We start from the raw sequence: 26,821 nt of genomic DNA on the forward strand, positions 1-26,821 counted from the left end.
TTTGACAAATTAATTAGAGAAAGAAGAACACTGAGAAAAAAGAGAGCCCGTGTTTTAACAATGGGCTTGTTTGGAGCATGGGCTGCTACCAGAGGTATATATGGACACAGAGTCGTTTAGCTTGAATAGAATTGTCTCCCCATATGCCTCGCTCCGTCTCCGGTTTCCGCTGCCATGCTTTCTCGTTTGTCTTCTCCGGCACTGATAATTGGCGTCTGTCTTGTGTCAGTGACGTAAAAGACGGATTTATTGCGACATGACCATTCAAACAGCAGTCGCTTTCTAAAACGTCAGATATGTATCGGATTCAGTGACCCCGCTCGGATTTCAAAGTATCGGATTTGGGCTGTTCAAACTGTCATACCATGATCGGATACGGGTCGAATAGGGTCAAAAAGTCGGATTTGATGCGCTTTCACATGCAGTGTGAACGTAGCCTAAGAGGCAAAGTCATGTGACATAAAGTCTTTAGGTGAGCTGTAATCTTAATAAAAGAAGGGGGGGGGGGATGTTTGGTACAAATGACAACACCTGTTTCTCACTATCAACTCTAAAAATGTATGATTTTTACAGTGGGTTTTCAGTAAAATAATTTATTTTTATTTTATGTTTTTTAAAAAGAACATATTCTGCCATTTAACAATAACTTTTCACAGGAAAGTGTGCAATGAGCTAACGGAAACGTTTCTCTTCTTGTACACATTTAAGAGTCATGCTGAAAGACGTCTTTCATTTCCCACAGCAGAATTTCTTCATCTCTAGAAAAAACTGAAATGTATTGTTGAAATTAGACTTCTTTTTTATATTAGAATATACCAGGGATTCAGTGTGTCGTTGAACCTCTTAACACTGACAGAAAGGGTCATTTTCACTGGTCTAGTCCACTTGAGATCAAAGTGGGCTATATTTGGGCCACGATGTAAAATGAGTTTGAATGCCTGTGTTGCCTGTGTTACAGTTTTAAGAATAAGGAGAGAAATGGATCAATATGCTGAGATTTACTTACTTTATGTCCAGGTTTTGGGGCAGTAATCTGAGATGTCTGCTAAGGCCACAATATGATATTTTGAGCTCTGGAACCTAAAGATAATGGCTATGTTCTGTAAAGTGACCACTTGGGGAAAAAGTTACAAACAACATGTTTATCCTTTTTTTATTATTATTATTATTATTATTATTTATTTATTTTTTTAAATAAAGTGAACTAAAAGAGCAATGCCAGTTGCATATACATAAAATGACACCTAGTGTGGTATAAAGGCTTTGTTCACCTGTGGCATACACAGTTTACTTGCAGCTGTGATGGAGGCATGGAAATAATGAAAGAAGAGATAAGAGGAGAGGAGGAGAAAGAGAGCAGCAGCAGTCTAAACAGGCAGTGTCTGCGCAGGAGGAGAGAGGAAGTAGATAAGGACACAATAGTGTGTTAGGACAGAGGACCCACAGGAAACTCACCTGCATGAAAGAGACAAAACCATTAACAGCCCCCCTTCTCCCTCTGTCTGCCTAACTGTCTATTTAACATTCACTCTCTTTCTGTCTCGCCCTGATTGTTTACATTTAGGGCTTTCCGCAAGGATATAGAGCAGTCATTGAAGAAAACTAGCCAGCTAGGGACGTGTAGGTCCCCCAAAATAAAAACATGACTATAAAAGTAAAAATCTGGCCAATATGTTCACATGCACCTATTACTTTTTGTTAAGTTCTCTCTTTCTCTTATATTTAAAATAACTAAACTACGGACGACAAGCGACTGTTTTTACTTTGTTGTTAGCAACAATGACGGTAAACCCAGCGTTTGCCGTCCACTTATTTTCTACATAAACCTTTCACAATAAAGCTGAAGATCCTGTTGAGGTTTTTCAAAATAAACTGAAATGATGACAAACAGAAGGACCAGTCAAAACAAATCAAGGACCTTATTTCTAAACGACGGGCTACCTCTGACATGGACATGGTTTGGTTCTGAAAAGTGGGACATGGACAGAAAAGAGCCGTCAGGTGCTCAAAATAAACCTTAGACTCAAATGATAGAACAGGCTCTTTCCAGCAGCATGCCGTGTAATAAATACTCACAAAGAAAATGGTGGCTGTTACAACTTACGTCTAAAAATGCAGTTTCATGTAGGGCTGTTCGATATGACCAAAATCTCATATCCTGATATAAGACATCTATCGTCCCAATAACGATATAAATCACAAAAATTTAACATTTTCTGTAAATTCAGTGAATCTCGGGCAGCTCGACTTGTGTGAAGTGTTTCCAGTTGGGCGTCATGTAGCTGGAGTCGAGTGTTTTAACCGATGCATGAAACTATACACTTTTAGACATAAGTTGTAACGGCCGCCGTTTTCTTTGTGAGTATTTATTACACGGCATGCTGCGGGGAAAAGCCTGTTCTAACGTTTGAGTCTAAGGTTTATTTTTTAGCACCTGACGGCTCTTTTTTTTCTTCTCATCAGTAAATACTCTGCATACTCTTTCACGTGATTCAGTTTATTTTGAAAAGTCTCAACAGGATCTTGAGCTTTATTGTGAAAGGTTTATGTGGAAAATAAACAAGCGGACATGCGATGGTTTTACCGTCGTTGTTGCTAACGACAACGCATAAAAACAGGCGCTTGTCCGCCTGTAGTGTGGTTATATTAAATATAAGAGAAAGAGAGAACTTTAACAAATTAATATAGCCACTGCAGTGACCATCAAAACCATGAAAAAATATTGCCGTAAACAGTTTATTTTGCGACACCACGAAACAAAAGATAGTTTTAAATGAAACGATGAAAAACGACATTTTTATATTGTCATCCGATATACATCGTTATATCGAACAGCCCTAGTTTCATGCATCGGTCAAAACACTCGACTCCAGGTAGACGACGCCCAGCTGCAAACACTTCACTCAAGTTGAGTTGCCTGAGATTCACAGAATTTACAGAAAATGTAAAATTTTTTACATTAAATACACAATAGCACTAAAAAGCTTGATTATTATCATATTTTAAATCTCCTAAAGTATGTAATTAGTTTTATTTCGGCACCAAGCCACTGCAAGATTTGCTTGTATCAAAGTAACCCAAGATGTTAGATTTTTTTCCAATTCTATACAACAAATAACACAGCACACAAAACACATCTTTTGCAGCTAGTACACTCAAAAATAATTCAAATAAAACAATAGAGTAGTGCTTTTTAGTATATGTCGACAAAAATGGTGCGAAGGGTTTAGGGTGTGATGCCGGCTTCTTCACTGTTTTGGTTTACCCTCACCCCTCTATAGCCTCAAAGCCCAGTTGAACAAAGCCTTTAACATCCATTGTACATTACCCACTTATCAGTAAATGGGAAAACTCAAAGCACAAGATATTTACTTTAAGAGTTGGTTAAGCCCAAAAGCAGACTTAAAAGTAAGTAAATATTGGAGATAGAGAGGTAGCGCCCTACCTGCTACAGAGCATAGCCATTAACTTTACGTTCCAGAGCCAAAAATATGGTGTTGGGGCCTTAGCAGCAATATGGTAAAATATATTGTTTGGAGCACCCAGCATGGACAGGAATTGAAATCACTATATCAGAGGAACAGCATAAGTGGAGCAGTTTGGAGACAAAGTAAGAGAGGCAGGGCTGAGACCGTTTGAACTTGTATAGAGGATGGAAGAATGTATAAAGTAAAGGATGCTGAATATGGAGCTGCCAGGCATTAGGAATAGAAAAATGCCACAGAGAAGATTTGTTGATGCAGAGAACCAGTGAAGGAGAACATGTTAGTTGGTGGAGCATGCTAGGGACAGGCTGCTATGGGTACAGATGATCTGCTGCAACAACCCCTAAAGTCAGCGGCCGGAATCATGAGTTGTATGAGTTCTTAGAGTTTTAAGATTGGATAGTGTTGTAGTGTAGCTGTAGGGTAGCGCACTGCGTTTCTGTGGCAGATTATGAATTGTAACAGAGAATGACAAAAGTGGATGGTGTGCACTTGTCATTTGTTGTCTAACAGAGTCTCTGGATTACCAAGAAATTCTCCTGACCTAGTATTAATAACTAAAGCTTTAAGTGAAAAAGTAATTCAGAAATCATAATCTGTCCTTGTACAGTGCGTGTCTTTTGTGTTGTCATAGTTTCACAGCCTTGAAACTCGGCAAGTACAATGTCTTTGGTTTCAGTGAAATCCAGCCAAGACGCGGCATCTCTGTACTGCACCGTAACAGCTGTCATAGTTTCCGTCACAGTTTAAGAAAGTTGTTAGAAGTTCATTTTATATGCATTGTAGTCATTGCCATATTTTAAGGTTTGCTTTTTTGACTGTTTGAAGAATGGAAGTAGTGGCAGATAAATCTTCTTCCTTGTTCTGCTTTGCTTTTTGTTTTTCTGTCTGTATAGTTTTCCTGATCTAAGGCTCATTTTTCCTCTTTGATCATCTATCTCTATCTCAGGTGTAGTCTTCATCTTCCCTGTCTGCTTTCGATGTCTTTCATGTCTTTGACGTTAAATCTGCTTTTCTTTGCTCTCCTCCCTCCCAGAGGGGTCCGCCAGCCTGCCTTCTTGATCAAGGTGAAAGTGGCCTTTTGTCTCTTGTCGTTTGTTTGGTTTCCACGTCTTCCTTGGCTGCTAGATGAGTTGGGTGATAGCCAGGGATTATGGCGGCATGTTTGGATTAGTGAGACCGGGACTTGTGTTCAGCGACTGGGTGGGGTGGTGATGTTTGGGGGGAGGGGGTTTGCTGGTACTATTCTTGAAGAGTTCAGAGAACCTTTCTCTTTTTATGCCGGCACTTGAACAAAAAGAAAATCTGGGGTGCTCTACATCTGTGTGATCTTTCAAACATCAAATAACAAGGGTTTTTCAAACAAACTCCTCCTCTGTTATGTCTGAGAGAGGATTGGTGCTGACCCTGCTAGGATCCAGAAACCAGTTGTAGCAAACAAATGGAGGTGGCTTGAATTAAGACATACAAAGAGGGGATTCCCAAATCATTCTCTGTGGTGGCCGAAAAGCCTGATTTGCCGTTAGGCTTTCGTTCCCTCCACACTGCGGGAAACAAACCCAAAGCAACATTTTCCTGTAAGCAGCGGTCAACACTGACGTGTGCTGAAGCTGTCTCATCTATTTAGGTTTTTCTTTTTCTTTTTTTGCTACCAGGTGTGTTACTGAGCAAGCTTTTGTTAGGAATTTAGCTTAGATTTGCCACAGAAATCACAGCCTGAAGGGTGACGCTGCCCACACATGACATGTGTTTGACAGACAGTTCTTGTAAGCGAAGTTGCAGGTTTTTATCGGAGGCGAGCACAATCATGAAAAACCCTTGCATTGATTATTGTCCATGAATAATCGTAGGAAAACCCCTACCTCATCATAGCCCCCACAGCCCCACCCTGACCAACCCCCCTCTTATTTGAGTGACAAATCCACACAGCGATCTCTCAGCGCACCCTCTTTCCTCCTCCCACGTTCACCCATTTCAGTAACATATTTGGTACAGCCCACTCACTATTGGCAGGCTTCCCCATACGGTTCGGCTTGGTTCGGAGGCTCGAGGGGAAGTGTAGGTTTCAGTGGCTGTTTTGATACAGCAGATATAGTGGGTTATGGTTCATGTGCGGGGGCGTCTGAGATGTGCACCAGACAGGGGAATTCAGAATGGCTTGAAAGCCTGCTTGATGACTCTTTCTATTGTTGATTAAAATGTGGTCAGCTGAGATCTTCTGCTTTCTAATTCTATCCGTACAGCTTTACTGTAAAAGACTGCGATGCATGTGAATGTTTTGATAAAAATTTCTATTGCCTTGTACACCTTAAGCAAATGGAAACATGAATGCACTGCTTGTGCTGGTAGGATCGGTGATGTTAAAATTTTGTCATGTACAAGGTTTTTCCACATCCTTAAAGAGTCTTAAATATGCATTTATGAATAAGAGGAGCTAACAAAATACTGTATTATTATAAATGTTTATTACATTTTCAGAGTAAATTTTCAGCACACAATGCTGCTATTTGCACCCCCTGTATAGATATATATCATTCATTTTGCATTGAGACCATGTTTTTGTTTGCCTAATTCTTTCAGACTGTTTTTGTCTAGTCTTCACAAGGTGTTAAAAAGACATAGCTCAGATGAAAAACACATGAACAAAATATTGCATCTTGTCATTATTTATTTAATTAAAAAAATCAAGACAAAATGCACAAGCACTTTGTGAAAGAAAATAGGCACATACCATGATTCAGTTACTTGTAAAACCACTTTTAGCAGTAATAACTTGATGTAAGCCTCATTATATATTATATAGTAATATAGCCTAAAAATTACAGCACTATATTTAAACGAAATTGATAATAGTATTTCTGACAATATGGACGTTTTGGACGTGATGTCACGGGCACCATATTGGATGTGATAAGTGGTAGCGATCATATCCTGTCACTCAGAAAGTTTACATAGAAATTATGACTACTTCTTTTTTTCTGCCTCACAATCTCCCTATATTCTGCATCAAGAAAGAGGGTTTTTTAATCACTTTTCTGTTTCAGTCTCACTCATGAACTGAAGTTTGGGTTCTAACATAAGAAATCCTATATGAACATATTTAATTAAATTTTGATATTATCACAATAAGTTATCGTCAGCAGATAAGTCATGCGACCCTCCCATCTTTGGACAGCTGACTGTTGATGGCTAATCAACAACATAACTCTACAAGGTAACATCATGTCAGCTAGCATTAGATTCTAGTGTCTTAAAAGTTTTAACTACTTTCCCTTTGATCAGCATTTTGATTATGTCACATCATTAGATAGTTTATTTGTTAAGTGCAAGTCTGCTCATGATAGAGCCACGTCAAAAATAAAAAGTTCCTGTGTTAATCGTGAATAGGGGTGAACTATTCACGGATAACACGGGTAAACTAACAGCAGCACTTACTGACAGAAAATTATGGCTATCTTTAACAAGTTACTGTTGTAACAAGTATTATTGTTGTTAATCACAAATGAGCTATGTTGACAGTTTTAAAGGATAATGCACAGATGTATCAATATCAAAATGGAATAAAAATCAGGTAAATACCCAAGCAGTGACCGGGGTCCACTTGACCCAGTAACTACATTCCAGGCAGAGTCCAGTGGCTGGGGTTTGTTGCCCATCTTCACACAAAATACTGATAAGCATTCACGTTTTTGTGGGCCTTTACATCTTGTTCAATAAAATGTAAGGGGTTGTTGATAATATAATGATATAAATCGTGTGACATTAAGACTGGGAGAATGTCAGGGCTACGCTTCACAGCATGGGTAAACGCACTCAGAGGGTGAAAGTTAACATCCATCTTCACCCCTCCCACATAACGAGGAAGATGCTAGTCAATAATGTGTTTTACTTTCTCTGAAATAACATATACACTTGTTTTTTTTACTCATGGTTGCCATAGTTTATCTTATCTACATAATGTTTAGTAGGTTTCTCACTATGTTTCAAGAGTATTACACATCCTAAATAGCCGACCTCTATGTCGGGGGGTGGACAGTGAACATTGTAAAATGAATGGCAATTTCCACCCATCCTTTCCAGTTTTACTGTCAATGATGACGCAATTCAAAGTGTGAATTTTTTACCACAAGGTGCCACCACCAGCAGCAGCAGCATTATGGTGCAATAGACACTGCAACTTCAAGTGTAAAAGTATAAAATAACACTTTAGTTTTACCAGCCTGTGTAGGATTTTCATATAATTAAAAACACAAAACAACAACAATAACTCTTGCACACTGACTCACGTACTGGTCCTGCTGCCCTTCAAATGTATTAGCAGTAAATGATGCAAGAGTTGCACTGTTTTTTCTTTTAGCAAACCTGCCATGCATTCAGGTGTGAATGAGTAATTTGCCACATAATAAAATTGAAACTGGAATGTTGTAACTTGAATTGAGCTCTTTAATCAGCTGCTTTTCTACCGTGTAATTTCGTCATTAATTTCCAGCTACAGTTTGTTCTTACTGTCATATGAAGTGATAATTTATGAGCTCTCCAGTAATGGTCTGTTGAGTCATTTGCTTACATTTGGGCTGCACATCACCAGCTTCTAGCGTCTCTTCTATGGAATTATTAACATAAATATGATACCATACTCCTCCCACATAATCTGGTTGTACTTGATGTTGAGTCTTTGCCATCTGTTGAAACAAATTTGTTGTTTACACCTGTAGTGGCAACACTTTCTTTGCATATCTTTCAGAGTATTGTGCTTTGTCAGAGGCTCAAGAAGCTCACTTCTAATTAACAATCATCACAGGCTGACACATCGCTTTCATTCTCAAACATGTCTGGTTTTGTCTTGTTGTTTGTGCAAAAGTAGATACACAGAATCATTATATCACTGATAACTTTACTTAAATTGTTAACACTTTTACATCACGTGAAAATGAATACTTTTATTATTGTGGACAATATGATCGGGTTATATGCACTGCTCTCTTGAGGTCCTGCATCAGCATTTTAATTAAAATAGATTTTACGATAAATTTTTTTTTAGCTTGAATAAAATGATATCAATGTATTGAATCCTGAATCGATTTTTAAATCTAAATGTATTTTCCCAGAAACGCCAGAATCTCAGGTTAAAGCTCACAAAACTATTTCAACAACCACCAAACAGCTAAAACAGCAAATGAGAGCAGGTAAAAGACGTAAACACAAAACACGGATCGTTTACGTACACAGACACGCCATTGGGGCTGAAAGCCAACATCTCACAGATTCTGATGCTGGAGGTTTTGTCACTCTCTGACCCAAATTCAGTGAACCAGCTAAAACTACACTTCACATTTGATAAACATTGTCATTAATTCCCTCTTACTTTTGCTGTTTTGCTTCCACCATAATAAAATCACACTTCCACCATTATGCTGCTGTTTTTGTTTTGTTTTTTTAATGACCTCCCACAAGAAAGGCTTTATGCTGTTCAGTATCGAAGATATGTAAACCTTTACAAATTATCCCAAATTGCAAAATGCTTAGCTTTATAACTTTGCCCTGCTTCACTTCAGCAGCATCAGTTAATGTTCATATGTCGATTCATGTTTTCTTCCATTTTTGATCTACTGCAGAATATTTTTAACACAGTTATCTGCTATAAAAAGCCAGACCAGGAAAATCTCCTTCATGCTTTTCTGTGTTTTATCCTCAGATACTTTGACACAAAGGCATCTGCCGTGATGCTCACACCTCTAAAGTCTCACAAGTGTCAGCTTTGTATTTATACATTGATATAAAAATATGCATATGTACTGATAAATTATCAGAATTATAATATTTCTGACTGTCTGAGTCAAAATTGCTCAAGCAACCCAGCTGAGGTCTGGAGTTCAGGCTATTACAACATATTATTTCTTCGTTTTTTTTGGTTGTTATGTATATTTATTGGTATGCTTTGGATTATTTTTCTGTTGCATGATTTTTGGCAAGTTTTAGTTGTAGACGGCCCCGCAGTTGACCCAAGAATCCTTTGGTATACAGAAGAGTCCATGGTTTACTCAATGGTTTACACTGCAAGGTGCGCAGGTCCTGTGTGTGGGGCATTCCCCTGGCAATGCTGCCAAATAAGCCACACTTGTTCATTCCTTTTCATGATTTGACTGTCATGAATTACAGGATTTAACATGTTAACTGAGGCCTCTAAAGTCTGAAATGTAGCTCTGTCTTGTTTTTGGGTGGGTTTTTTTTTTTTTTTTTTTTTTTGCGCAAAGTTCTCTTTCATCTTTGTCACTTTATAGCTAGATTTTTGCTAAATAACCAAGGTCAGAAAATCCTAGAAAGTCAATTTGGTTTCTCTATAAACGGTGTTATCAGTAAGAGAAATGTTTCATCACTCATTCAAGTGACTTAGTGTCAGCTGACTGCAGCTTTCCCCAGCCTCATAAATAGCATCGTTGCACAACATTTAAAACTAGCACCATTGCTTAACAGAGAATTCTCATGGTCATTGAACAGTGATCATGAGAATCTGCATATTTATGATCATGAAACTGAGCTCATGGCTCATTGTTAGGTAACGGCACTAGTTTCAGTTGATGTGCAACTGTACCGTGTATAACTTTGGGGAAACCTGCTGTCAGCTGAGACTGAGGAAGTCACTTAGAAGTGTGATATAGCGTTCCTCTCACTGAAAATGCTGCATCCAGATGAACAAAACCAGCTTTGTGGGACTTTTTCACTATAGGGTAACAAACTTCAAATTGTGTGATCTGTTATAACCCCACTGATGGACAGCAACAATTGCTTCTCTAAGACCATGTCTTTTCATTGTGTTAATACACATCTGAATGCTGCAGACCAGCAACACTGCCACCATAAGTAAAAGTAGCCACTTCAGGTCACTGAAGTATGAGTATGAGTGATACGTTTAACAAAAATGTAAACTCGGTAGGGACGGGTTTCGTTTGCAAAACCACGGCACTAAACTCCTTGAGATAGGGTTACAGTAACTTATTCTAAATGGATATTTCTCAGTCTATTTTTAAATATACAATCACATTTAATTTGATTTGTCAAAGAAGTTATAAACTATGGATAATGGGATATCATTTAGGACTGATATTTTCATTGCAGTAATCACAATACAGTGATGTTAATAAACTCAACCACCTTATTGCAGATTTTAAACAGAGATAATGTTTAATGTGATTGCAAGTTTGTGCTTGTTTTATATTTAAAGTGGTAATCAAAATGTCCTAAAACTTTTGTAGTGTTGCCGACCAGTTTATGTAATGCTACGGTTGCATTAATTCAAAAGTCAAGTCAGTTTTACATGTATGGGCTAAAATTAAGTTTGTATTTTCTGTACATTAAACAAATAAAAGCTCAGTCCACAAAACATAATGTGGATGGAGTGTTTTTGTTTCTGACTCAAATGTGTCTCTAGCACAGTGTTTTCAGAAGCTCAGTGTGTGGTAAAGATGATTAATTTCTATCAAGACACTTATGATTAAGATATATTATTTCGCATTTTTTCTAATCACAGTTCTTGTGCTGCTGCAGGTTAACGGTTAACATATGAAAACCATAGCTTTTATCAAAGGTCAGTGGTTTTGTAGAAAAAAGATATTGAAACTCTAGCATTCAGGGTCATTATCTAAAATACTGCCTACTTTATTTCTATTATGTACAGGGGCTTCATATACCCATATGACTGAGCAGAAGTTAAAAGCTGTTAGAATGATAGTTTAAAGAAATAATTTGCTAAATCAAAAGTTCACAGTAAGATCCAATAAAATGTTTTAAGCAATATTTTTCTACATATAGTGGAACCCCGTCTTACGAATACCCCATTTAACGAAAAATTCAAGTTACGAAGGCACTTAACGGCAATATTTCTGCCCGTGTTAGGGCAAAATGCCCGCGTAATGAAAGCCGCTGGCTCTGATTAGCTGAGCTCAGAATGCCTACAATGCCCACAATGCCTTACGAATCATGTGACAACCCCCTTGGCTTTCGTACATGCGCTTCACTGTTCCACTTGAATGACGTATTGTTGTTGCAGTTAGCAATTAGCCTTTAGCCTATTGTTCACTCAAAAGGCGCAATGGGTGCTTCGACTTACGAAATTAATTCGTTCCCGAGGGTCTTTCGGAAGTCGAAGATTTTCGTAAGTCAGGGTTCCACTGTATTGTAAATTTTATATACAATCTGTGGTGCTAAACCCAAATCATATAGGTACAATGTTGAATACCTAAAAAGAAAATGGATAGCATCTTTACAAAACCTAATGAAAATCAGTTTCACCAATTTATTTTGGCCATGTCAACGGACATGTTAATATTTCAGCCTTGCAGCCTTCATCAGAACATTAGGTCATTTTATTTGCGTACACCTTTGTTTTTAATTACTATCCTATTTTCAGAATATACATGAATCTTTGAATCTTCCAGACTGTGAAAATGTCATGACATAAATGAAATGAATAACAAATTATTAACGGTGTATTAAAATGTGTCAGACAGTAACATTACATGATTACTTTTCTTCAAACATGTAATCAGAGGCCACTTTATTAGGTACACCTCGCTAGTACAGGTTTGGACACCCTTTTGTCTTTATAACTGCCCTAGTTTTTTTCATAATATTAACATCCCACATTTACTGCAGATTTTTTGGCTACACATCTAAGATGTGAATCTCCCGTTCCACCACATCCTAAAGATACTCCATTGGACTGAAATCTGGTGACTGTGGAAGCCATTTTAATAATCATGTTCAAGAAACCCGTTTGACATTATTTGACCTTTGTGACATCGTGTTTCATCTTGCTGGAAGCAGCCATCAGATCATGGGTACATGAGCAACAATGTTGAGGCAAAGCTGTGGTGTTCACCTTATGTCACCCCCAAAGGATTTGTGTCTTCGTTTTCAAGGATTCAATAGGTGAACTTGTTAAGCAAATGTAGTAGTAGTAGTAGTACCATTGTATGCAATGAGCACTGCCCAAAGCAGACGGGCCTCTGACCTCTGACACCAACAAGGCATTTTGACACAGGTATACCTAATAAAGTGTCCATGAGCGTGCACTATACTGAACCTTCTTTAAATAGTCACACAGCGATCTTTGTGTGGTGACTGTCAAGGCATTTTTCAGTTATTGTATTTATATGTACTGTAACTTAGACGAAATTCCTGCATGCATACTTCAGTACATCAGTAAGATTTCCGTAATACTCACAGAAAGTGTTTCCATGTGGAGAGTTGGACTCGCCAGCTTTCATTCAGTAGCTAGGTAGTCATTTTTATCCACCAGTTAGTCATTAGTAATTCATTCTGTCAGCCAGAAAGTCTGACCAGCTGCCAGTCATGCAGTCAGCCGCTGTTTGCTGTGAGGAGACTGCAGCATTGCGGTCTTTCTAAATAGTCTTTGGCCGTGCTTGGTTGACAAAACATGTTCTCTTGGCCAGCAGTTGGGTACTACTCAACCACAGGGTGTGTGTGTATGTCAGCAAACAAATTACTCTTTTTTTTTTTTTCTTTTTTTTTTCTTTTTTTTCTTTTCATATAGATTAGACTGTTTATTTGCTGTGTAAACGAGTTATTATTAATGAACTGATTTGGATTTGGAGTGAGCCAACTGAGCACTTACTATTAAACCATAAGCTCTGTTTGGTCTTTTTAGCAGGTGTGGTCATGATTTCTGGACATGGAAAATCTTCCACTAAGCAACTTCCACTACAGAGATTTAAAGATATTTACAATCATCACTGATTACGTTTCTTGGATTTTTTTGTCCTTTGGACAAAACATTTTTCCAAACATATTTTTCCAAAAATACTGAAATAATGGATTGTTATCTTCTTGTCTGTAAAAAGTACTTATGAAAATCAGAAGCTGGAATTGCACACTACAGCATAGTAATGTAGTTTAATTATACAATTTAAAATGCTGATGACAGGGAAAAAAAGCAGGTGATTTATTACTTAGCAGTAGAGCTGCTGGATATTGATGACTAGATCTGCGTGTTAATTCTTGTCAGCTGGCTTCAAAAAGATCTTTTCCCGGTGTTAATGGTCAGAGCTGTCACACGAATGATTCACAGAACTGTATTAGTCAAATCGGGAAAACATCACTTTTAAATCTCTATTCCTGTACGATATTCCTCAGCATTGTTTTTTTTTTTTTCTGTACGTGACACATCTTCTGACGGTTATACCTGTACTTCTGGTTGCTTGAGGGGGAATCAAACTCTCCATCTTGAATATAACCACCTTTTTTCTTGGCATTAAAAAACAGGTTAGTGTTGTTGTTTGTGTCACTGCCAGAATGCTTGCTCATGGGTCATTTAACCTCAGTTTGAAGGGATTTCTTTCTAACAAGACATTGTGGACAACCCATTCTTACCCTTTTTAATGGTCTTTACCTCACAAATAAACTCATTTCACCTTTTGCTTCACTCAGCAGTTCATGACAAGTAACTTGGTCATGAGAGAGAGCGTAAGAGTTGCTGGTTTTACCACGACTTCATTTTCCTAGCTTGTGTGTCTTACTGTGGTGTTTCAAAATGTTAAGCAGGAACCAAACTAACCTGCTAAAATGCCACAGCCTCACAGTGGTAACCAGCAACTCCATTTTCTGCGAGGTAAATGGAGTTGCATGTTTCTATAAATCAACAAACTATGCAAAACTTATGTAAAACTATGTATGCATCCATATTGGCACACATGCATTTTTAACATCAAGTTAAATTCCAATTTCAATATTCAAATGTTATTTACCACTATACCTGTGTTGTGCTCCTTTGTGCTGCAAGGGAACTTTGAGAGCAACCTTGAGATTGAGAGGGTGTGTGGGGGCGGGGTGTGAGTCAGACAGGGTAGTACGAGAAGAGGCATACAGACGCTGGCACGGCTCTCAGAAAAAAATATGATAATATATTATAAAGCTGTAATAATATAAACTGTAAAAATGTGTCAACCTATCTTAGAAACTCATTTTCTACCCCGCTCTAGTTCAGAGTTCACATTGTGTGTCTTTCATAACACCTCCGTTTTATATGCTTTCCTGGTAAATACCCATGTTTTTTTCAGTGGTTTACTACTAGCGCCTCACAGCGAGAAGCCTCTGGGTTTGAAACTCCTGGTCGGCTGGTGCCTTTCTGTTTGGAGTTCACATGTTTTCCGTGTGCCTGCGTGGGTTTCCTCAGTACTCCGACTTCCTCTCCAAATCTAAAGAAATGCATGATTAACTAGTTTTTCTACACTGGTTATAAATGTGTAAAAAGTGCATACTGGTTGGAAAAAAGATGATTGTGGCATTTAATTTGGATTTTAAAGAGCTCTTTATTAATTATGGTCCATTCCATAATCCTTATGGCATCATCTGAGTCACTAAATGCTTTCTTATGGCTCTGTCATACTAGATTACAAATAGGATGGCAACCTCCTGGTTAGTAGTTTAAAAAAAAAAAAAAAAAAAAATCAGTGGTTGTCCGGTGATTGCATTGAATTTTTTTTGCTTTTGGCAACTGATTGTAATTAATTATGGTGATCAGCCGGTCACCCAGAGGTTGCTCATGCTGCCACGGCCATATACCGATCACAAGGAGATTACACGGGTTGGCTGGTGAGAGTTGTGAGGATAAGTAGTACTTCATGCACATAATAAAATGAACTTGATGAGCAAGAATGTTAGGGACAAAAGGTAATTTTACTTGCTTTGACAATGTCCTGGTGGTTAAAGGCTATTTTAGCACTCTACAAAGTTCAATTCCTTTGACAGTCTTTTGCTGTATTTTGATGACCTTAAGTCATCTTAGAAAGTTAAGGATTAAGTAGGTTACATATGCGCTATCTCTATTTCTCTATTTCCTTCTCATATAACACGAATATGATATGTTTCTGTGGTTCAAAGGAAAAAAGCTTGTTTTAATTAACTGTGTCAATTGTTTTTGGCTTAACATGTGTCAGCTGTTCCAGTGGTGCAGATGTTCGATGTGTTTTTTGCAGACAAAGTCATCAACCCAGGCTGACCTTACTGGCAATTCAGTTTGCCTTTTCCTGCTTTTTTTCTCATGTGTTTCCCAAATACTGTATGAATTTGTGTGGGTTTTAGCGTGACACTGCACACATTCGTCTGACTAATTTGGGTGCAGGTGGTTAAAGTGATGATCTAAAGTAATATTTATGTGTTTGAGTAGTGTATGGATGTATGAGAGTTTTTGGGGGGTGTGGCCCATTGCAAATTTCCCCGATTTCTCATAGTGATACTGTGATAATACGCCTCCTCCGCCCCCATCTGCCTTTCTGTTGTCAGGCAAGGGGTAAAGGTTAGTGATGGTTAAGAAATACCACCCAGAAATGTGTTGTGTGTGTGTGTGTGTGTGTGTGTGTGTGTGTGTGTGTGTGTGTGTGTGTGTGTCTGTGAGTGCGTGTAAAGCAGAGAGAGAGAGCGCGATTAAATGAGTGAACCAGGGAAAGTGTGTTTTCACTCTTGCTGTCACTTAAGCAGCATCTCACCTTTTACTTTCTGTGCTTTTGAACTAAATTGCACTTTTTCTCATGAATTTTTTTTTTGGGACATTATTGCCAAATAGTTAGTTAATCATTGCTCCCCACCCCCCTAACACGGTGTCACAATTATGTACTTTGTTTCACTGTTCACAGTACAAATGAATGCAGATTCAGAATGATCAATTTCAGCCTCTGGCGATTTTCACAGGTTCATTGTTTTTTTGGTTTATATTTTAACACATTAAAGATTTGCTGCTCATAGATGACACTATGGAGAGGATTGTGCATTGTAGGACCATAATACGACCTTACTAAAAGGATTTTGTGTAAAGTTTAAACCAAAAGCTGCCCTTTCTTAGTTGCACGCTGTACATTCACTATTTCTTTTTTTTCTTCTTTTTTTTCTTTTTTGCGTAACATTTTTCTCCTTTTCAAATTCCTTGTAACACATTTCAGTTCAGCTGTTTTTTCCTCAACAGCTCATCTGTAAGTAATGGACCTCCACCCAAAGATGATTTTCTTCAGAGTATGGACTCTTCAAATGCCGTCATCAAAGAAGAAATAACATTTAAAAAAGAAAAGAACAAAAACTTTTGTTTTTTTTATCCTCTTTCTTTTTCAGATTGTGGCTAAGTGGTTTGAGCACAGTTAACCAGAAGTGTAAACAACACATCCTTTTAATTTCGCACTTCTTGAATCTTCAAACATATTTTATTATGTTTAAAATGCATTAATAATGCTATTGTGAGATAATTTATTTAATTTATTTAATTAATTAATTAATTTCATTAATTAATTTAATTCCACCAACAGCTGTACTGGAAATGAATGGTGAAAAATCATAAATAAATTAAAAATTCAACAAAATAGTTATCACTGTTTAGAACTTGTTTTTTCCTCTCACATCTACATGGTTTGTACTTTTCTCAAATGCATTTCTAGGTGCTCAGAGGTTTAAAAGAAAAAACACTTAAAAAAAGAAGAAGTTTTATTTCTGTAAAATAAAGTCCTGTTTAGATGCTTACACATGCACAAACTGTATTCACCAGACTTCCTGCATGCACATAGCATCAGTTAAAATAAGCATGCAGAGGCCAAGCCATTCCTCTTTTTTTTTTTAATCATCAGCTGGGGTAATCTTATGAACCGTTACTCTAAAATAGCACTTTAGCTATAATGATTAAACAATTCTGGTTTGTTTTGAAGACTAGTACCAATACTGGATTACATAAAAGCAGTTAAAGAGCTTTTAAATTTAAATTCCAGCTGCCACCAGTAGAGGCAGCTCACAGGTCTGGCCTAAATGTGCACAGCCTCCATCTTCAGAAGCAAACCTTTGCTGAGAACTTGCATTGCTTTTTCATTTTAACTTATTGCATGTTTCTGTTTGCCAGTAAGTCAGCAGGTGTGGGGTGGAGTTGCTTCTCAGACCGGCAGTTAACGCTCTGTCTTAACCGTCCTCCTGATATTACGTGGAACTGAATGAGGACAACAGTGTGTGTGTGTGTGTGTGTGTGTGTGTGTGTGTGTGTGTGTGTGTGTGTGTGTGTGTGTGTGTGTGAGGACAACAGTGATAGACAGGAAAAGGGCAATCACTGTCTGCCTTTCTCACGCAAAGACAAATGCAAAGTACAAATGGTAAAAAGCTCAAAAACGGTTTCTCAAAAATAAGTTCACGTTTAAAATTTCAAATCTAAACTAAAAGAATTGCAGTGTCATTTCTGCCTGTACGATGAACTGGACCAAAAAATTGTGACTGTTTTTATGTTAATTGACATATTAAACATAGTTTCTGTTTTATGGCCAATTAAAAGGTTTGTCACCTTCTGGCCTGCTCACTGCAAAAATATGTCTTGAAGCATGAATATCAGTCAGGAAGGAATTATTGGTCAGAGAAGTCAGAATATTTATGACTTTAATGAAATTAAAATATGAACAGATAACATAATTTGAATTGCTTTATATAAACTGCCCTGCACATTACAAAAATGTAATGATTTTGTAATTTATTATATTAAAACTAGAGGTCAGTTCCTTACTCTAAGAAGAGATTATCATTAAAGCTCAGTGGTAGAAAATATGCGTGCATACTTTTTTTCTAAACATTTCTGGTCTTCAGAAATATGTCTGAGGCTTGAAATGAGTCTGAGCTGCTGTATGCATGCGTCCAAACACTACTTGGATAAGTCTGTACTTGCATAAATCTATAAAAATTCAGAAATTTTTTAACATTTTAAAATCTGTTAAAACAAATGTAATTGTGTCTTAAAAATTGTAAAGAATATAAAATGTACTAATTATTAAGGCCTTAGTATTAAGTACAGCTAAAAGTAGTAATAAGGATGGTCATCTTGGCGTGGTCTCCTGTTCATTGCTCTTGTGTTACCATGATTATCTTTTCTTATTTTTGTACCATTTTTAATTTTATGACATTGAGGTAGTTTAGATGAAAGGAAAAAGCTAGTGCTTGTAATTGCTAAAGGAGTTTTATTCTTAATTTCCCATATTAAAATGAAATAATTTTCCAAATTCACACCTCATTTCTTCAGACTTGACAGAGCTCCTTCAGAGGACATCATGCCACTGCTGATAAAGAGATCATTGGTTAAACTAGAGGAGTTTACAGATTAAAAGTTGTCATTTAATCTTTAGAAATGTACACTCGACGAACGATCTGACCTCCGCAAGTTGAAAAGGTCGAGGAAGTTGTTTCTCATAACGTTCGTTTTTTTGTGTTTTTAGTCGTGGTCCTTTGAGGGATGGGCGTTACCAAAGGACGCTGACTCTCACTCACCACGCACTGTCAGAGTGAAAGTTTAAAATTCGAATCCTGTGACAGGTTAACAAAAACAATAAACTGCCACTTTGCTTTTTAACTGAACACACACTCACATTTCCACTCATACTTTCTCTCTTCTTTCTCTCTCTCATCCACCACACCAGTGGTATTACTGTACTATCTGATGTGGTCTCTCTCACCTCATGTTAGCATCTCTTTTCCTGCTTCTCCTGCATTACTTCCTAGTCTTTGTGCTTTTATCTTGTTTCTTTTTGACACCGTTGTCTTTTCTTTTCTCTACTCTGCTCTGACTTTCTCACGTTATTTCATTTTTTTCATCTCTCTTTCTCTCCTTTCTGCTTTTAAATTGTCACATGATGTTTTTCTTCCTTTGTTTTTTCCTCCTGTTCATTAATTTATGCAGCACTTTCCCAGTCTTTTGGGATGTCCTCTGTTTGTTTTATATCGGCACCCGTTTTGTTCAGAGTTAAACTGCAGACAGTTTATCAGGCAGCCTCTTTTACTGTAAGCCATGCTGTTGATGTGTGATGTGTGGAAACAGTGGTTTAGCATTTTCTTGCTGTTAACAAGCAAAAACATGTTGGACTGGATGCCAGCAAAACCTGTTGAGCATTATTGGGACTGCACGAATGTGCAACTTACCCACATTGTTGTGCACCGGTGCTTCCGCTTACCATCATCAACACTGGTTTTTTGCCCTGCGGCGTTCTTGATTCTATTGCTCACATAACAAGACACCTTTACACCTTTACACTTCGGTTCGTCTTAATGTTAATGACTCAGGAGTTTCTGGATCTCGGGTATATTAGTTTAATTTGCATAACAACTTCATTGACTGTGGCTTTCAGAAGGGTTCCTGTGCCATCGCAGTGGTTTCCTTTACAGAAACCTGTCATTTCTTTGTGCAGTGCATCCTCAAGGCCTAAGAATCACATCTATTTAGTATTTCTTCTGGGACCTAGTTGCTTGCATGCTGTGATCTTTCCATATTCTCTGAATCCTTTCATGATAAAAATGTGCAATCCCTTAACCTGCAATGCCACATTGGGGGAAAAAGCTATTCTGAACTGTTTTCCTGTATAGTTTTTACAGATTGATGAACTATTTTACTCGCTTGGATGCGCTTTTCAATTTAGACCTATTGGTCCGTTGCCAGTTAACTTAATTAGTTATCACTGTTTTGTGTATTGGGTTTTTTGTTGGGTTTTTTTGGTCAAAGAATCTTTCAATATTTGTGTAATTGTGATTGAAATACTTTGCATTCTTTTGGGAGTGTAATTGTATATTACAGGAACAACGGCAGATTAAACACTGAGTTTGGAAAACCAGCACTGAGAAAAGAACATATTGTAAATTTGTACTTTTAAATAACTGATGGTATTTACTAACTGTCCCCTCTCACTCCATCTAGGTGAGCAGAAACGTTATCAGGTGGTGATCCACGGCATCGAGCCGCTGCTGGAGACGCCTCTGCAGTGGCTCAGCGAACACCTTAGCCATCCTGACAACTTCCTGCACATCTGTGTTGTTCCCACTCCGAGTGATTGAGGCCACTTCTGCTCCTGCAATGTACTGTCACTGTGATAAGACACTGGCCAGCCAGTTGACCAGCGTTTTCTTTTAGTGGAAACCTTAACGTAACAGAACTCTTTAATGAGAAGGAGGATGCAAAGGATGCAAAAGGGGATATTTACGAACCCTTTTCCAGCTTATCTATATATATTTATATCCTCTTAAAATTACTACTGCTCCTCCTCTTTCCCCCTCAAAAACTTGTTTAAAAAAGGAAAGAACTTTCTCCTCTCCTACAAGGAGAAGCAAGAGTTGAATGAGCAAAGGATCTCGTTCTTTTTTTCTTTTCTTTTTTATTCTTTTCCCACGTCTTCTCCTTCCACTCCTCTCTGAACAAGCAAACATCTCAATGGGAGAAGAGGAGGTGAACGAATCCTTTGTTTCACAAATCTGGCACACATCTTCCTCCTTGTCTTGTCGGTAACTTTTCTGTAGACAGGGAAATGGAGTTGTTTCTAGTTTGGGGAGCGGTGTATCAAATCCTGCTGAAGTTGCCTTATTTACTGCACATTATCATCTTTATCCTTATTGTCCTCTCATCAATGTGTGGACGTGTGCACATGAAGTCACTTTAAGCTCACATCACAACCTTTTGTTGGTTAAAAATACGGATTCATTTGACAAAGTGGGCTTGAATAAAAAGAGGATAAACTGATTTGGAGTTTTGGCAGCAGTGACTGACATAATTCACTGATCTCAGCATACCCAGGAGGTGTTTTGGGCTGACTGTTTACCATTGAATTTTGAGTTATTTGCAAAAGCAACTTAGCAATCAGAATGTCCAAAGTGTTTCTGTACTGTTGATGAATTAGCATTAAATTGTAGCTTTGATTTTAAAATTATGAAATTCCTTTTTTTGTTTGTTTGTTTGTTGGCAGAGAAAAAAAACTGCCTTTGCACAACTTAAGGTCTTTAATTTTTTAGATTTGTTGCCCAGTGGATGGTGGGAATCTGCAACGCTCAAAACCAAATGTCCATAAACTAAAAATGACATGGTGGCATGGTAAAAGCCTGTTTTTACTACTAAAAAAACAATGGAGATGTTGAATTTTCACAGAGTTAACATTCAAAAATCACGTAGCTACTAATGAGGCTAAAGCATTTACTGAGAGACTCATGGGGAAAAAAATCCACATGTGTTTTCAATAGCAGGTGTTGATATCTTTCCATCAGTACAACACTCTTTAGCTGTTTTTACTGTCTGTTTTTGTCAGATTTGGCAAGAGCGTCTTTTCTTCACTGCCAAACTTAAATGAGCATCTGGTTTTGTTTCATTTAAAGAACTCAGCTGAGATAATGAGACGGCAGGCGTACTTAGCACTAAGTCTGCAGTCTGTTGGGGGCAGTGGTGGTTTTACATGTTCTACATATGCTTTAAATAATTTTGTTTGTTGACACAAAGAGAATTGGCAATAGTGGGCAGCATTTCTTTTACAGCATAATGGCAGTAGCTGAGGAATGCAATGACTAGATGAGTTTGTAAAATGTTGCCATGTTTCTCTCTCGTATCGGCATCTTGACTTTCTTTTGTTTGTTTTGATTGTGATTTTTACTGTTCACAGTGAAATAAATTGCCATTAAAAATCAATCTGACATTGTTAATCCATACTGATTTAAAATCAAACTGAAATCTTCTATATGTATTTAAAGGCTCTGTACGGAAGTAGGTTTCATGTGATGTCATAGCTAGAGGGACATACCCACTCAGAGTTTCTCCACAGCGAACCTGTAGGAATGATTTACATGGCATTGCAAAAATACTTGCTCAACCCTCATAAAACAACATTATTTTATAATATGTGATAATTTTCTTGTTCTTCACTTCATACATGTGGCGTTATTTACTCAACCAGATTGAAAATACATGCAGCTCTCCATACTTTGAAAGCTTTCGCTCTGGCAACAGTGTAAGGTGAGCATTCTCTACAAGATTCACATAGATGTTGCTGAACTGGAGCTCTGGGAGAGACGTCACCACTTACAGGAACTTGGATAAACCTGCTGGGGCAGAATTAGTCCCCAACACTTGTAGTTTCTCTTCATATCTTCGTTTTTCCTCCATGGGGAGATGATCCAAGTAGTCTTGGCTTGAGATAGGTGGTAAAAACCCGAACACTTTTTCCTGCAGCACTACTGACTTTCCACTATGGCCCATTATGATAAAGTAATGTTTTGCCTGCCAGCGTGGTGAGACAGTCAAGTGACTGAAAACTATGAATACGAGTAAGGAAGTTAAAATGGCAAAAAAATACGACTTCCTATCAAACTTCTTATGTCTGTTCATGTGAAACAGTTTGAACTCTTTTTTTTTTTTTTTTTTTTTTTTTTTTGCAATGAGAGAGTGTAGAGCACAAAATAAGTTCCTCATGTGCAGGATATCTTTCCTTTCTCTGGCTATACTTACCAGATTACCAATCAGGCTAAGCGGTCAAGCAAAGGTTGCTGTTAGCTAAAATCTATCCGTGAGTGCAGCCATGTGAAGGAAGTAGTGTTGGCAAGATAAAGTATGACCAATCAGAAATGGGTCCACTGGCAGCAGAACAACAAAGGGAGATAAAAGTATAATGTTAGAAAAGTATTAAAGGTTAAACACAAAACAAGCTAAAAGTGCACTGTTCGCACACCGTGGTCCAACAGATCTTCCGAGAAGGGTGACACTATTTTTCGGAGAATTGATTTGTCAGCCAGTGGTGACTTTTTTTCTTTTTCTTTCTTTCTTTCTTTCTTCTTCTTTTTTTTTTTAAATGTTCCTCTCTTATATGGGATATAACCTTCTCCCGATCAGGTCACATCTACAGCATGAGTCACCAGTACTCCAATGAGAAGTGAAACACCTTCGTAACACTGAAAACCCAAGGTTAACCTTGAAGTTACTTCACCAAGGCCATTCTGCTTTGCAATTCAGGTTTCAGCATCCAGTCAGTGGATCAAAAAACCCCAAAGGAAACAAAGAAATCAGAAAAGCAAAGTTCATTTAAGCTAAGAGTTTCTGAAGTTTGTGTATTTGTGCAGATGCAGATGCAATTGAGACATTGAAAAAGTCAGATTGAAAGAGCTTTCCCATAAATTGCTGAATATATTTGCAGAAAGAAAACGCTGACTGTTCTTCATATAGTTGTACATTTTTACATTCATAGTAACAATCCTCCTATTATATAAAGCTCTACATGAACAGGCCTCTGCATATTTATAACAGATCTGGGACCTTAAGTGTCAGTGTCTGACAACTCCCAGGGATGATGGCAGGTAAGAAGTAAAAGAATAAAGGGCAGTCAAAAATCAAAGTAATGAACTGGTATGCATACATAAGTAAACTAAATGTGTGTGCTTACAAGTAGAACAAATGTATCCAAACCAACCAATAAACTTATTAAAACTAAAGTGTGTTATTGTGTTCAAATAAAGAAATGAAAATACACAGGAGTTACCGACCTTTAGAGTGTGGCCATGGGTTTGGCCATCACGTAGACATGAAGGGGCCATTTTTCATTGTAAAAAGATAACTTAATGGTATCAAACTCCATGTCTGGATTATCCAAGGTAATCAACAAAAGGACATTTTTATTTTAAATATACATGATTTTGAAGATAACTTTATTTTTTCCAAAAATACAAATTCAGTTTGTGACTTCTTTGAGACATGGTGAGATCAGACACGTTGAAAGCTGGGTTAATGAAGCCATAATGCTCTGCGCCTTTATAGCACTGGAGCGAAATGCTGCCCAGTGAAAGTGTCTTCTGTGTCTTTTGGGTTTGAAACATCAGACAGGACAGAGTCATCTTTGCTCCCCTCTGGTGTTTCACTGGCTTTTTTACTTTATCCACCTCATAAAGAACATCTCTCTCTTATGTGTTTTACTGCTGACACTCACCCTCCCTCTCGCTCTTCATCTCTTCTGGTTAATTATCTGTTGGCATTCCACCCACTGCTAATGAGACCACTAAACTGTCCAGACAAGCCTTGGGCTGCCCTGTCACTGTGTGTGTGTTTGTGTATATATATGTGTGTGTCTGCTTGTCCTATTTTTTTTCTTCTTCTTTTTCCAAGTAATTGAAATGTACAGTGTGTTTGTGTGTATGTGTGCACATAATTACAGAGATCATTTATAGCCCCCTACAGGTGTGTATGTCTGTGCTCTGAGACATGCATTTGAATTTTTCCCTCTGACACACACACACAAACAGTCTTGTCTTTTGTCACACTGCCAGTGTGCTAATCCAAACTGTGTGTTTTGTGTGAGTGATGTCACACATCATGTCATCACGTCAGGCTTCCTCAGCCGCCAAGTGTGATGGGACGGTGGGTTTATGGTGTTGACTCAAACCCCGGGGCTCGGCGTGGGGTAATGTGTGTGTTACTGCATGTGTTTGTGTTAGTGTGTTTGTATACTGTACACACACTGTGGCCGTAGACGCTGTGATGAGGAGTCTGTCTCACTCTGTCATCTCCCTGACTCAGACGTTTTAATGGGATTTCCCAAGCTGCGATCCAACCCCCATACTCAATACAGTGAGAAGATGGAGCCGTAGGAAATAAAATTCCAGGCAGGGGGAGTGAGATGCTTGGTGAAGTGTATGGATGGAATGAGCTAAATTGTTAGCAGAGATACTGTCTGTGTGGTGTGTGAGATTTTTTTTTTTCCTGAATCAGAGTTGGAAAGTTTTGTCTAGAATCACACCGTGTAGCTTTTAGCAAATAAAGAGGCTTTTTATATATGGACACACACAGAAATATATACATAATATATATACATATTTAATTTTATTTGATTATACATATTGAAACAGGTTTTAATCAGGTTGGTACAGCTGTTGTTGGGTTAGTTCTAAAAAGCTCCACTTTAGCTATTAGCAGTGGCTCAAAGTAGGCATTCATTTTAGCTGAATCCTTCCAAATTATGTCACTTCATTTATTTTCTTACTATGTGAATTTCTTCTTCCTCTGTCGCTTCCTCTCCACAGCTGGTGCCAGCAGCACCGACAGCTGACATGTTGTTAATTTGACACATTTTTCTGCACCTTCTCGCCACCTCTTCCATACTAAACTTTTTAAACTTTGCACACAGCGAAGCAGGGGAGGTAGGGGCCTGTCGCTTTAAGAGATTTGATCGGACAATACTATGTTAATAATGAAAATGAGCGAATGGGCTGCTGTCAGTGCTTCAGGCCAGCCGATCGGCCTAAAAGTGCATAGGCCCACTGGGAAAATGCCAGGTATGCCAGATTACCAGTCCAGCCCTGTAGTTAGGTCTGGATCAGGTGACCCTGAATCCTCCCTTAGTTATGCTGCAATAGATCTAGCTGGTGGCTCCATAATGCTCTGAGTGTATTATGTTTCACTCACTATGTGTTTATGCACCACTTTGCATTTAATCAGTACTGATTTCATACCACCTTCTGTGTTTAAACCATCCTAAGCATTAGGTGACCTTCCACCATGCACAGATTCCAAAGCCTGTGCTTTGGTCGAGAACAGTGACAGGAGGAACTACCCTTGACACCAGAAACCCTCAGTGAGGGAACAGTGTTAACTGCTAGGTCAGCATACAGCCGAGTTATATAATAATAATAATAATAATAATAATAATGGATTGGATTTATATAGCGCTTTTCAAGGCACCCAAAGCGCTTTACAATGCCACTATTCATTCACTCTCACATTCACACACTGGTGGAGGCAAGCTACGGTTGTAGCCACAGCTGCCCTGGGGCAGGCTGACAGAAGTGAGGCTGCCATATCGCGCCATCGGCCCCTCTGGCCAACACCAGTATGAATGAATTTCTCCAGACAACCCTTCAAAGCAGCTAAGAGGGAGGTTGTCATGGAAATAATCCAAGCAGCACTCATTTTCTTCTATTGTTATTGTTTCTCTCTGATGTTTTCTGATAGTCTTGCAATTTTTCATTCAACTTACATTTGGCTCAAACTGTAGAGGGTATGTCATTATTATTATGAGAACAAAATTAAGCTACATCTTTATGTTGCTATCCCTCAAAAATGTACAACCTCTCGGTGTTGATGAAGCAATGATGAGGTTCTCTTTTTGTGATGTTTTTGTTTGTGCAAATGTTTTCTGCATGAAATATATGTAAAAGAACTGCAAAAACAGTGAAAACAGCCGAAGGCACACAGAAGAACCGCATTGGACATCTTTCTATTGTGGGTAACACAGTATGTGACAATGCTGCAACAGGCCTTTTTTTATGAATGTGTGTCAGCGGGCTCTGAAAACATTATGATCCCTCTTTTTTCTTAGTTTGCCAAGACTGTTTAAAGATTTCAGTGAGAAGGTAATTAAAAAGTCAAAGTTTTTCTTTGTTTCTTTTGTCAGAATCCAGAATTCAGTTCATTTAATTAATTTAGTTCAATTAAAAAAGAAAAAAGCTAAACCTGTCTCTGTTTTATTTCCTAATATAAATTGCACTATAAGGTTTAAACAACCGAGCGGGCAACTGTTTAGTCATAA

General features: G+C 38.0%; 1 protein-coding gene across 3 annotated transcripts in view; it reads left to right on the plus strand.

The window, feature by feature from the left end:
- The window catches only part of atg5 (ATG5 autophagy related 5 homolog (S. cerevisiae)), a 49,587-nt gene extending 27,517 nt beyond the window's left edge, over positions 1-22,070 (plus strand). Inside the window, exon 8 of one of the 3 annotated variants that reach the window (XM_086312187.1) lies at positions 16,462-16,835. In XM_086312187.1, the coding sequence (XP_086168313.1) occupies positions 16,462-16,472 (11 nt within the window). In that variant the 3' untranslated portion in view covers positions 16,473-16,835. Of the gene's footprint in view, positions 1-16,461; positions 16,836-20,193 lie in introns of those variants that run through there. The other 2 variants (XM_086312186.1, XM_086312185.1) reach the window with 2 other exon arrangements.
- The last annotated feature ends 4,751 nt before the right edge of the window (positions 22,071-26,821 follow it).

Source organism: Aulonocara sp. 'chitande type north' Nkhata Bay, linkage group LG11 (genome assembly GCF_057382095.1).
Source record: "Aulonocara sp. 'chitande type north' Nkhata Bay isolate Kocher_YH1m ecotype deep benthic linkage group LG11, A_spYH_male_GT1.1, whole genome shotgun sequence".
NCBI classification, from domain to species: domain Eukaryota; kingdom Metazoa; phylum Chordata; class Actinopteri; order Cichliformes; family Cichlidae; genus Aulonocara; species Aulonocara sp. 'chitande type north' Nkhata Bay.